Source organism: Cyprinus carpio, chromosome B19 (genome assembly GCF_018340385.1).
Source record: "Cyprinus carpio isolate SPL01 chromosome B19, ASM1834038v1, whole genome shotgun sequence".
NCBI lineage: Eukaryota > Metazoa > Chordata > Actinopteri > Cypriniformes > Cyprinidae > Cyprinus > Cyprinus carpio.
The window spans coordinates 15434551-15446705 of record NC_056615.1 but is presented as its reverse complement, the minus strand read 5'-3'; the positions used below and the strand labels follow the sequence as shown (position 1 = coordinate 15446705).

The window sequence follows — 12155 nt, the reverse complement described above, 5'->3', positions numbered from 1 at the left end:
TAATCAAACTAATTTAATCAAAATCACTCATCTAAAATCTAGTTACATTTCCCTGAATGTCTGAAAAGGCCAATGTCAATGTAAAATCAACACCCCAATAAAACCCCTATGAGGACATCAGCTGACCCCATAATGAATGTCAGTAGCCTCTCACTGTATTAATGTAAGTAAAACATACAAGAAGACATCAAACAGATTACCACTTAAAAGGCCATATATTTAAGAAATGCCACTTAGATATTGTCCAGTCTGGTCAAATGTTACATCCCAATAAAATTATGTAAAACAAACAAACAAACAAACAAACCAAAATTTCTTTTAAAACAGTTGACATACTGTTTTGATAACGGAAAACACAATCTAGTTTCATTCCCAATTTATGTAATATAGCCCTCTATAAACATGATAAATATAGTATTACATACTATTCAAATATAACATTTTATCCATATTAAGCAAAACAAGTAATAATATAAATAGTATAAATTATGCTCTAATAGCAATTTAAACACGATGCTATCGATGTCCATGTAAAGTAAAAATCGAAACGTGTTTTTGACAAAGTAGAAAAGGTTGAATCTGAAGGATGCTATCATCAGACTCGAGTGCTACAGACTGTAGAGAACAATTATCGTGTGGCTACAAATACTGAATGCATATGATGATTTCATTATAACACTATATGTGAACACAGTGTCTTTTAGTACCAGCACTGGTTCTGATTAACGCTACAGCCATTTTTGCAGCTACTTGACTGGAAGGAGACCCCCATCATATTGAGTGGTGGAGGGGAAGAAGGGGCCAAAGAGTTGCAGTATACTTGAACTCCAGCAGGGGGCACCAAACACTGTGTCTGCCCACCTTGTCCTGACACCAGCATTGCAGGATAGGACTGTTGTTGTTGTTGTTGCTGCTGTGGTACCTTGTTACAAGAGAAAAATCACATGCACATACATTTTATAATTCAGAATGACATTGCCTGGAGTTATGTCTTTTTTAATATATTTTTTTGCATCAGTACCTGATAGGAGGATACAGATGGGTAAGGTCCCACAATGCCTTGCTGTGTTTGGGGTAGAATCTGACTTCCCATCATGCCAGGGCAGCCTTGTTGGTTTGACATGACAGGCGGGTATACTGTTAAAAAAAGTGGACAAGAATGTGTGAGATTTTATTAACTGTATAGTGACAATGGACTCGAAATGATAGCCAGCAAAGTAAAACCACATATGCTAAAGGTTATTTATTCATGCATTTTTATGCATGAACACACAACACTTGAACCAATCATATATAAGAGAGCTGCAGTGAATAGCAGGAAAAGAGACCGGTTCACTGTGAGACCAGTGCCACCATCTCTTACAGTGTAACGGCCCCCTCCCCTACTACTGTGGGACTCAGGCGTAAGGGATCCAGAGGGGCTTCATGTGTACCTGTTTGTGTGTTGTAACTGGCTGCTGCGTATTGTTGAGATGCACTGGCACACTGAACAGGGTAACTGTACACTGAAACCTAAGAGGGGAGACCAGAGTTGACTCATAATTAGACATACAGTATGACATTACATCTTATCTCATTACTCATTTATGATGAAGTACCTGGCTGCTCTGCTGACTCAGAGGGGGCGGGGCTGTGGGAGGAGCCAGTGTCATTCCAGGGGTTATGTAACTGTCTGAATGGTGAGCCGGAGCATAACTGTGGTGGGGCGGAGCATAGCTGTGTGTGGGTGGAGCTCCTTGCATGTAGAATGAGGACATATCTGGAAGATCCCCTGATGACAACTGGCGACTCAAGGTCATGTGACCAAACTTAGCAGTAATGTCTTCCCTCTAAGAATCAAAAATAGGCTTGTCATGTACATGTGCGTTGTTTTTTTTAAAAATAAGTTTCTTATGCTCATTAGGGCTGCAATTATTTGATAAAAAAATACAGTAAAACCTGTAATATTGTGAAATATTACAATTTAAATAACCGTTTTATATTTTAATATATTTTAGAATGTAATTTATTCCTGTGATGGCAAAGCTGAAGTTTAAGGATCATTTCTCCATTCTTCAGTGTCACATTTTTCAGGATTCTTTAATGAATAAAAAGATCAAAATAACATTGTTTATTAAAAATAGATACAACATTATAAATGCCTTCACTGTCACTTTAGATCGGTTTAACGCACCCTTGAAACTTTTGATTGGTGGTGTATATACTAAATATTTTATACAAGTCATAATGTAAATATAAATAATATTAGATAATTAGATAATATTAATACTTAGTCTCACTCACAGTCTGTTCTATTGGCTGTTGCTGGGAGGTAGAAATGTTGAACTGCTGAGGTGGAAGGTATGTCACAGAGGAGTATTGAACCTAAACCAGGAATTAGAGGGCAGATTGTGAATTTTGTTGATAAAAAATAAAATCCTAACTAAAATCAATATTTTAGCATCTGTTATAAAGGAACAGAAACTGTATGTTTCTGTAATACGGACTCGCAAATGGATATTCATTTTGATATTTGCTAAAGATTACATTTAACAGTGTTATTAAATTTTTTGTGTTGTTAAGAGTTAACTTAAAGTGAGCTTTAGATTAGATGAAAGCAAAAGTAAATGTGAAAATAAGGCAAACATAAGGCAAGCAAGCATGAATAAATTAATATCCCAAATCAACAAAAAAATAAAAATAATAATAAACAAACAAATAAAAACCAAGATAAGCAATACGGTATTGATATTATATGCCACTAGTCTCCATTATATGTTTTATTTACCTGTGGGACACCATGGCTTGCTACTGGCTGCTGCTGAGGTGGAGGGGGCGGGGCTTGTGACTGTACTGAGTTAAGCTGGTTACACGGCTTCTGACTTACTGGTGGGTTGTAAACAGCTGGAGTCCCATCAGGATTTAGAAATGGTTGCCCTAAAAGATATATCCATAGTTGGATGAGAAAGATTATGTGGTGTGTATCCTTACAGTCATTTTGAACCAATGAGTCAGCTTCTACTCAGGGAATTGTGAGTGTGTACTGTTGTGTAGGAGAGTGTATGTGTGTGTACCTGTATTTGGATTCAATAAGATGCTCCCAGGAGGTATTGATGACTCAGCAGGCACGATAATGTAAGCAGGGCTGTTGTTGGGTGGAGCGTATGCTAGAGCTGACTCGGACACTGTTAGATCGATCAGACAGGAACAAAGGCAGGTCAGAAAAATTATGAGGGATTCTGCACTATGTCTAGGTCACTAATCAGATAAGGATAATTGTGACACTGATCATGTGACTCAAATCATGCTGGAGAGCAGCATCAGGTTGGAGTTCATGCAACTCGAGTGCCACTGTCATTAAATCAAAAAAGCATTTTGTGTATTTTTTTTACATTCAGTACAACATTTCAATTGAATGCTAATAAATATAATTTGATTTTGATTTGTGTTAAATTTGAGAAGAGTATAAAATAAAAGCTTTTTCATTAGACTTCTAAACCCCACTTTAAATAACTGGCTCTCAGGTTAACACCCAGATTGTCTTTGTGGCATTTTTAACTGTTTTTTTTCTGACAGGGACATGATGGCTGGTGTTATTTTTGCACCTGGTTTGCAGAGTTTGGAGTTGCTGTCTGAACGAGTGTGTGCAGATTTAGAGGTCCACGTCGGGCTGTCAGAATCTGTGCTGCTCCAAGGTCGAGGGTCATTCCAGTGAGAGTCCAGCTCAAAGCTGCTCTGCCTGCTGCCGGACAACCGACCCGAACCATCCCTGTTACCCCTGTCGGGACGGCAGAAACATGTTTGGTGCCTACTTTTTGTTAGAAGACCTCCCTTTCATATTAAATACATTTCAAAATGTAAGTTGCTTTCAGTTTTCACATTTTCTTAGCACAAAAAAGAGAAGAGAAGCAATATTGGTGTTGTGTGTGTGTGTGTGGGGGGGGGGGGGGGTAGTACCACACTTAAAATGTCCCTAATATTCCTGAAATAGGTGTCATGAGAAATAACACCTGTGTTTGTGACAGCTATTGAGTCAGGGGAGCAGCCTTTTTTTTAGCCAATCAGAAAAGCTTAGCTTATCAGAGAACACTCTGTTCTGACATATCTTCAGGGGTTGGATGATGGAGAAAAATCATTTCTCACCTAAATAGCTGCCGTCTTCTTTGGGTCTCACTGAGAATACTGCTGTCATCTAGACCTCTCAAACAGATACAAAAAAATAATTATACTGGTAAAATTACGTATTTAAATCAATTACATTGTTTTCAAACTACTGATTTTTTAAATTTACAAATTTTGTTTTTATTTTAGCAGATATTAACCAAGTAGATATTACATTAGCAGTAAGAAAACATTGCAATGTCGTTGCAAGGTTACATAGAGTTAGTAGTCTAAAGTTGACTATCAAAACAGTGTTATCATATTATATAATAAATGATATTAAAATATCTAATTATATAAAATAATATTATATTTATTTTGAAACATATTTATATAAAGAATTTAACATTTACTTTTATATTTATAAAAAAACATTTTTTTTACCTGGTCTCAATATAAACACTCTGAGAAAGACAAGTGGACTGAAAAATAAAAGAGCACAAAATCAGAAGCCAAGCTTTAATGTACTACTGTATGAGCATTTTAAGTAGGTATTTTCTTACATCCTGTGAGAATATGCGTTCTCTGACTCTCTGGTACTCCTCCTCTCTCTCTTCTATTGACTTGCTCCTCATTTGTTCTTTGAGAGATGGAACCCTCAGCTATAAAAAAAAAAAAAAAAAAAAGGAGACGTGCAGACACAAATTAACCAGCCGGAAAGATCAGAGCTATTAGAGGAGCAATTGTTAGCTCTTTTGTACCCTAGTGGTAATGTCATGGGTCAGTGAAGTGTGTATTTGTCCAAACCTGACTGTCTTCTTTCTCCTGACTGGTGTCTCTCTTCAGTATTGATCTTCTTTCGTCTGTTTTCTCTTCCTGAACATGTTCCGCAAACCGATGTTCTGGTCTGAAATACATTATATTATACTCACATCCATTCCTTCATCAAATGTACATATATAATTTCTGTAACAGACATATACATTCTGGAATTGCAGGTTTTGTTGATGATAACCGATTTTCCACTGTGATCCACATTGTGTTCCAGACCAAAATAAGCTGCAACCCTATGGACCAGCATCCTGTGATACGAGGACATCTGAGGGAACTTTTTATAGGAACTATAAAGAGAGAAAAAGAGACACATTATATTGCATTACAAACACCTCTATCTCAAAAGCATGAAAGACATTCATGGAACGATACCTGTTGTCTGTCATAAAGTCAGTCATGTCTTGCTCGAGTTTTAGAAGCATCAGTCTGTCCCTGCAATCCAAAAATAAACTGATTCAGCACAAATGGAAGGAGGAGAATGAAGGGATGTTTTCAAACTTTTACCCACCTGGGACTGCTTTTCAAAGTAGTGATTAAAAACTCCTCCAGATCAATGCCTGTGGAGTCTGTGTACTCCAGACTGGGCTCTAAAAAATACACACATGCATAGAATTATATTTTTTATATGCAAAGTACAGGAAGCAAGGTAAAATTAAGACTTTGACTCAATTAGGAAAAAATTCTATAATATATATATATATATATTATATATATATATATATATATATATATATATATATATATATATATATATATATATATATATATATATATATATATATATATATATATATATGAATAAATCACCATTTTCTGCAATTAATTGCAAGTATTTGCACATAATATTAAAAGCTGTATAAAATATGCACTACTGTTCAATGGTCTGGGGGTCATTAAAAAAAGTTTTATTTTGAAAGAAATTAATACTTTTATTCAGCGGGGATGCATTAAATTTATCATAAGTGACAGTCAAGACATTCAGAAAGTTACAATGTTGTTGTTTTCAAAACAACATAATTAGAATGTTTCTTGAGCACCAAATCAGCACATTAGAATGATTTCTGAAGGATCATAAGTCCTGAAGACTTAAGTAACATATTACATTTTAAGTATATGTGTGACCCTGGACAATAAAACCAGTCTTAAGTCCCTGGGGTATATTTCTAGCAATAGCCAAAAAAAAAAAAAAAAACATTGTATTGGTCAAAATGATTGATTTTTCTTTTATGCCAAACATCATTAGGATATTAAGTAAAGATCATATTCCATGAAGATATTTTGTAAATTTCCTACCGTAAATATATCAAAACTTAATTTTTGATTAGTAATATGCATTGCTAAGAATTCATTTGGACAATTTTAAAGGCGATTTTCTCAGTATTTTGATTTTTTTGCACCCTCAGATTCCAGATTTTCAAATAGTTGTATCTCTGCCAAATATTGTCTGATCCTAATAAAAATAAAGCTTATTTATTCAGCTTTCAGATGATGTATAAATCTCAATTTCAAAAAACTGACACTTAAGACTGGTTTTGTGGTCCAGGGTCACATATTATGAAAGAATAGTTAACTTAAATTATAATAATATTTCACAATATTACTCACATTGCTGTTATCAAATAAACACAGCATTGGTTCAAAAGCATTAACAATCTTACTGATTCCAAACTTTTGAACAGTAGCGTATATATCCTCAAATTAATTTAAAATCAATACAAAGGAAGTATTTTTTAAATTAAAAATCTGTTCATTCTGAAACTTATTTGAAAAAAGCCTTACTTTTACACTTTCAACAACCCACATTAATTTCAGAAATTGATGCAATATTTTTCTCAGCCCTAGTTAAAATATGTATGTATTTCATGTGCACATGTTGTCTGCAAATATGATACACAAATACCTACAAGCAATGCAAACTACCTTTAGATAAACTTGTTTTTTTCGATGTGACGCTTGTCTCCTCCTCCTCATTGCATGCAGGACTGTCACCATGGTTACTAGATACAGTTGTCTTGCTCTCTTTTTCCTAGGACCAGACAGAACAGAATTCCTTCAACAACTCTATGATTCACTTCAAGCATGTAATAGATGTAACTGCATATTCAGGATTGGGGGACTAAATATAATGATTTAAGAAAATACCATTGGAAAACTTATCGTTTAAACACTTACCAAATCAGTGGTTACAGTTTTGATTCACTAACATATGTCCTATCCATCTACTAGACTATGTAAATTTACTGTAATGGTGAATGCAAGATTGTAAATGTGTCTTTAGTTTATGAATGATTCTTACCTTGCTGTTCTCCTCGGTGGATAAAGACTCATCACACACAGCGGTGCTCCGAACTAATTTTCCTTTAGCCTGTAACACACAAACACATTCATTCAATAACCCCATGATTGAAAATATTTTTTTTTCTAGAGAAGACAAGACAGTGTACATTATTGCTACATTTGTTATTTCAACAATATTACACAAAAAATATTATTCTTTATATTTTGTCTTTTTGGTATGGTAGTTGAAATACTAACCTGATAAGACATTGTTTTTTATAAATATGATTTTAAATGTTTCACAAGTTTCATTTTGTAAATGTAGCAACTAGGAATGGTTTTAATTGTATTGCATTTCTAGATCATTGGATCAACACTACAGGGTGAAAAATGTAAGTACGCTATTTTTAAACTGTTTGGACCTGGTCCCAGACTGTCTAAAAGCTGCTGATGTGATTTATATTATGGATTTGGGTGACTTTGTACTACCAGGGGAGTGAATGCTATGTTTACTAATGGTATTTGGACTGAGACACATAACCGTTGAGGTTAAGCAGTCAGCAGCAAATGGCATTTACCCGCTGAAGACAGAGAATGATTCAGAAAGCAATATTCTGCCGAGTATAGCCACATCAATCTAACATAAACGTCTGGCAAGCTAGAAAGGAAAATAAACTCATAAATGAAATGAATGCTCTATAGGGAGGGTGCTTCAATGATTAGATTCATTTGCAATCCTACCTTCAGTTTCTTCTTGAGTTGTCCGTGGTTATCATCTGAATTTGGCTGCTCAAAGAGAAAATAAATAAATAAACAGGATAAAAAGAAAATGATAGGAGGAAATGAAACAAGGTGAGTGAATTGATGGAAGTTGTTGAATCTATATTATCACCTGGCTGGATTTTTGACAGTCCTCTGAGTCTGTGGTACAACAAGGAGGTGAAGTCTCCTCCGTAGTGCATTCTGGGATATTTTCAGATTCTCCTGTTTCTGACATCTTGAAATTTTCAGATTCAAAGGTCATATCAGTCATAGGCCACCATATGCCCCATGACCATCCAAGCCAATTACTACCAAAACAAGATGGCTTCTTTTCTCTTTTTGTCTCGTTCTGTCCTTCTCTTCTCTTGCCAGAACAGATGGCTAGACAGATTCTTATTTAGTAAAGGAGAGAAAAAAACATCTGTGTGATGTTTTCACTCAGAACAAAAATCCTTTTCAGATTTGTCAACATTTATTTACTCTGAGCACTATGCAAGGTTTACTTAAATATCCAACTCACAGTCAGTGTCAAAAAAGCTCAAATCAGTGATTAAACCAATTAAGCCTCCAACCAAGTATCAATAGTAATAAGACATCTTATTTTTTTATTCATTCATGAACTGACTTGCCTGTGCTCAAGGTAAAATAAAGTTATTATAGCCACAAAATTGTGTAGTTGTGACACCAAAATAAATAGGCTTATCAATGTTTAAAAGTGTGGAGAAAATTACTCAGTTGTTTTAATGTTGATTTAAATGTAGTGTATGAAATTATATTTTATATAAATTATATACATCTGTCATTTGAAAGAAAACTAGACAAATTAGACAGATGCCAACATAGAGAGATTTTAACATATCATAAACAAAACTACACAAGGTAAATAGAAATATTCACTTTTAACAAGGACAAACAAGGTTTGTCTGTGCCAAACATGATGTGTTGTGTGAATTACTAGCTGAAACCATCAAAATTAAACTCATAATCAAAAACTAAAATGCTCAAACTATAAAAACCAAGTGAATTGAATTTTTTTTTTTTTTTTGCATATTTTGGGTCTATGAAATTTATAGTAATATTAATGCATTTATGATTGATCTTAAAGACATTTTTGTTTAATTCTGTATGATAACCATTTCTAGGACTGTGCTGTATCAGTGTTTACTGTGTTCATGTTTAATGGAAAGCATTGAATCAAAACCATTGGAGAAGCACAGGTCTCTCCACCAACATACTGTATGCTGATTTGGACAAAAATACCAATGCGTGTAAGAGGTCTGCAGCGACGAGTCAGTTTGCAAACATGGATTTCTATGAATGCATTATGTACAACTTCTTTCATAGCAGGGGCAGGTGCTGTAAATTATATTCCCATAATGACGACTCCCTAAATGGAAAGCACACATACACACAAGCTCTGTTTGCATCCTTCATTCTTATGTCATCACTCTCATCATGTTTGAACTCGTCTTCATGTCTGACCACTGAGTCACTGACTCACTTTCATCAGCGTTAAGCCATACGCCTCCACACATGCAGACACCGCAGTAGCTCTTGGCATCTTTGTCAAGGTCTTCTCTGGGTTATCAAACAGGTGGCCTAAAAATTAGATGCTAAAAAATTGTGTGACAGAGATGCCATCTAACATGCATCTAACATCTGATGGGCAGTAACACATTGGTCTAGGTTTTTGGCCACTGATTAATGCTTACATAAAATTTACTTGGTAACCATAGTGTATGCATATGTACTATACACTAATAAAGGTTCTTTACTGGCATTTCAAGAACATCCACAGAACCTTTCCATTGCACAAATATTCTTTTACACTAAGAAAAAAAGTGTTTCCTGTAAGAACTGTTTACCTAAAGGTTCTTTGGGGAAACAAAAAGTGTTCTATGACATTACTGAATACGCCTAACCTTAATTTTTAACAGTGTAAATAAATTATTCTAAAAAAATATGGGTATACATTTTTATTATTGTGCTATCATGCTGTTTTAATGCATATAATCACAAAATCACCCCAAAATATATGAAAATATAAATGTATTATTTTTAATAATTATAATAATTAATCTTTCGGAGTAGTAGGCTAATTACGATTCAGGGGAGTATTTACAGAACTCTATGAGCGGAGAAGAAAAATCGCTCCGTTCTATTAATTAATTTATTTTTTTCGTAGAGAAGAAATATAAAAACGTACAGGTCATTTTATGTCAGAAACGTAAGTTATTCAATATTAAGTTACTTTTTATAGACCTGCTGTTTAAAGCAACAATAACGAGAATGTAGCAGTGCTGAAATATTGCTTAACTGAACTGTCCTTCTTCAAACAATGTGCCAAAATAGATTTTTATGACAGCTGTCGCTAATATTAAGCAAACTCGGTTTAATCTAGTAACAATAAGTGGATTTAATATAATATTTTAGCAAACGTTATGGTTACCATAGTAATTCTTGTGAAGGCAGTGTGTACATTAAAGCTTGTGGGAAAGTTGCGTGCACATACACACAGACGCACGCGCGCGCGCTGCAGAATAGCGCAAAGATCTGTGTACAGAGATGCTATGTGTCTGTCTGCCAGGATGAAGGTGCGGCAGCCGAGATGGGGTTCGGTTTCCACCACTACGTCGCATTCCGGGCACAGTCTGGCACGCGTTATATTTGGAGCGGCTGTTTGGCGATCTCAGACTTGTCACTGACGCACACGGAGACGACGCAAAAGCAACAGCTGTGCTTTCTAAAAACGAACCTAGATCTCCACGCTTCTATTGGTCTTTTGTTAAACGACCCTGAGCCCTATATTACACTATAGAGCAACAGAACCATTCTTCACAAACACTATGAAAATCAATATTTTTGTAAGGTTTGAGTTTGTTTTGTCAACACAAACTTGTTTGAACTCCAGGAAATTACTGTTAATACCAGAATGAATCAGACACAGGTGTCCTTGCAGTGCGATATTATTGTGGTCATGCTGACTAAATCTTGCCTGAGAGCAGTAGCGTTACACATATCTATAACACATAAAACAACACGCCTCACTATAAAGCATAGATACCATTACGGCATAGAATTTATTCTAATTATGAGCAAAAACATGAGATACAACTAACTTTACTTACCTTAATGTAATGCGACCGGGACAAACAACTGAAATGGTTAGAAATTAGCGCTTGTGTCCCTGGTGAGCTTGTCAAACATCTTCTGTTTGTGACAGCAGAGCGCGTGCAGACTCGCGCAACACACTCAATTAAATACGCGCGCGCGCTCGTGCGCTCAGCCTCTTCCTGGCAATCACGCTGCGCGCTCACAAAAACACGCAAGCACCAAGAGAGCCTTCAAGCAAAAGAATTCTAGACACCCCCCCCAACATTAATTAGAGGAAATTAAAAACAAAAATATAATATAACACGTTTGATACATTGACAAAATTAAACCTGATTCACAATGTTAGATTGTCTTCCATACAAAGAATGCAACAGTTAGGCTATTACAATTATTATCACAACTGTAAAATCATGATGGATTAATAAGGCGTCTCCACACATTGCAAGACGTTTATATAAAAAAAATATATATATATTTTTTATATATTTTGCATGAAATGGTCACATTTTTAAAGGTAGGCTATTCATTTATTTAATGTAGAAAACGCATCCATTTTCAGCATCAAGGATAGGCTGTTTAATATTCTCTTCTACAAATACTAACATATTGTGAATTCATGCAAAAGCACACAAAGAGAACCCACCAAATACTGCAATGAACACCTGTTAGATGAAAAGATTATGCAACACTCACAATGACACACACACACTCACACACACATACATATATGGGTGCATATACCGCAACTAGACTTCACAGCTGCATGGTGCCTCTCTTTCTGCCATATGGCTTTACCGTTTCAGAGAATCAGAGAGATGTTCTTCTATAAAGACAGCTTATAGAAAAAGAGGGTGAAACAGACTCACCTGATGTTGTCTCCTTAATTAAATGAATACAATTAATAGTGTACTCTGGCCAAAAAAAGGAGAACATTATGTTTTTGAAGTATGTTATGAGTGTTGAACTTGTAATATCAGCCCAAAGTCCCAGTCTGTTGCTCTCAAACAAACACACACACACACACACACACACACACACACACACACACTGGTATTCCTTTCATTATTGGGGCATTCCATAGGCATAAT

At 35.2% G+C, this 12155-nt stretch overlaps 1 protein-coding gene across 2 annotated transcripts; it reads right to left on the bottom strand.

The window, feature by feature from the left end:
- Positions 1-196: 196 nt before the first annotated feature.
- Positions 197-11233, bottom strand: LOC109070178 (cAMP-regulated phosphoprotein 21-like). Of its 2 annotated transcripts, none has more exons than XM_042745753.1 (20): positions 11082-11233; positions 8084-8188; positions 7933-7977; positions 7211-7279; positions 6835-6940; positions 5423-5501; positions 5287-5346; positions 5064-5201; positions 4888-4987; positions 4644-4742; positions 4525-4562; positions 4123-4179; positions 3585-3757; positions 3054-3164; positions 2768-2916; positions 2284-2364; positions 1599-1829; positions 1434-1512; positions 1022-1137; positions 197-922 (listed from the first exon to the last, which is right to left on the bottom strand). In XM_042745753.1, the coding sequence occupies exons 2-20, from the start codon at positions 8186-8188 to the stop codon at positions 701-703; spliced, it is 2058 nt and encodes a 685-aa protein (XP_042601687.1). In that variant the 5' UTR covers positions 11082-11233; the 3' UTR covers positions 197-700. The 2 variants fall into 2 exon arrangements, with proteins under 2 accessions (XP_042601687.1, XP_042601686.1); XM_042745752.1 differs by having other exon boundaries at positions 8084-8345; positions 11082-11232.
- Between the last annotated feature and the right edge of the window lie 922 nt (positions 11234-12155).

Excerpts from the sequence above, each read along its gene's own strand:
- LOC109070178 (XM_042745752.1), bottom strand. The coding sequence starts at position 8,224 with ATGACTGATATGACCTTTGAATCTGAAAATTTCAAGATGTCAGAAACA. Across the intron at positions 4,988-5,063 it reads AAAACCTGCAATTCCAGAAT|ACCAGAACATCGGTTTGCGG; the intron begins GTATATGTCTGT and ends AATGTATTTCAG. Across the intron at positions 1,830-2,283 it reads AACAGCCAATAGAACAGACT|AGGGAAGACATTACTGCTAA; the intron begins GTGAGTGAGACT and ends TTTGATTCTTAG.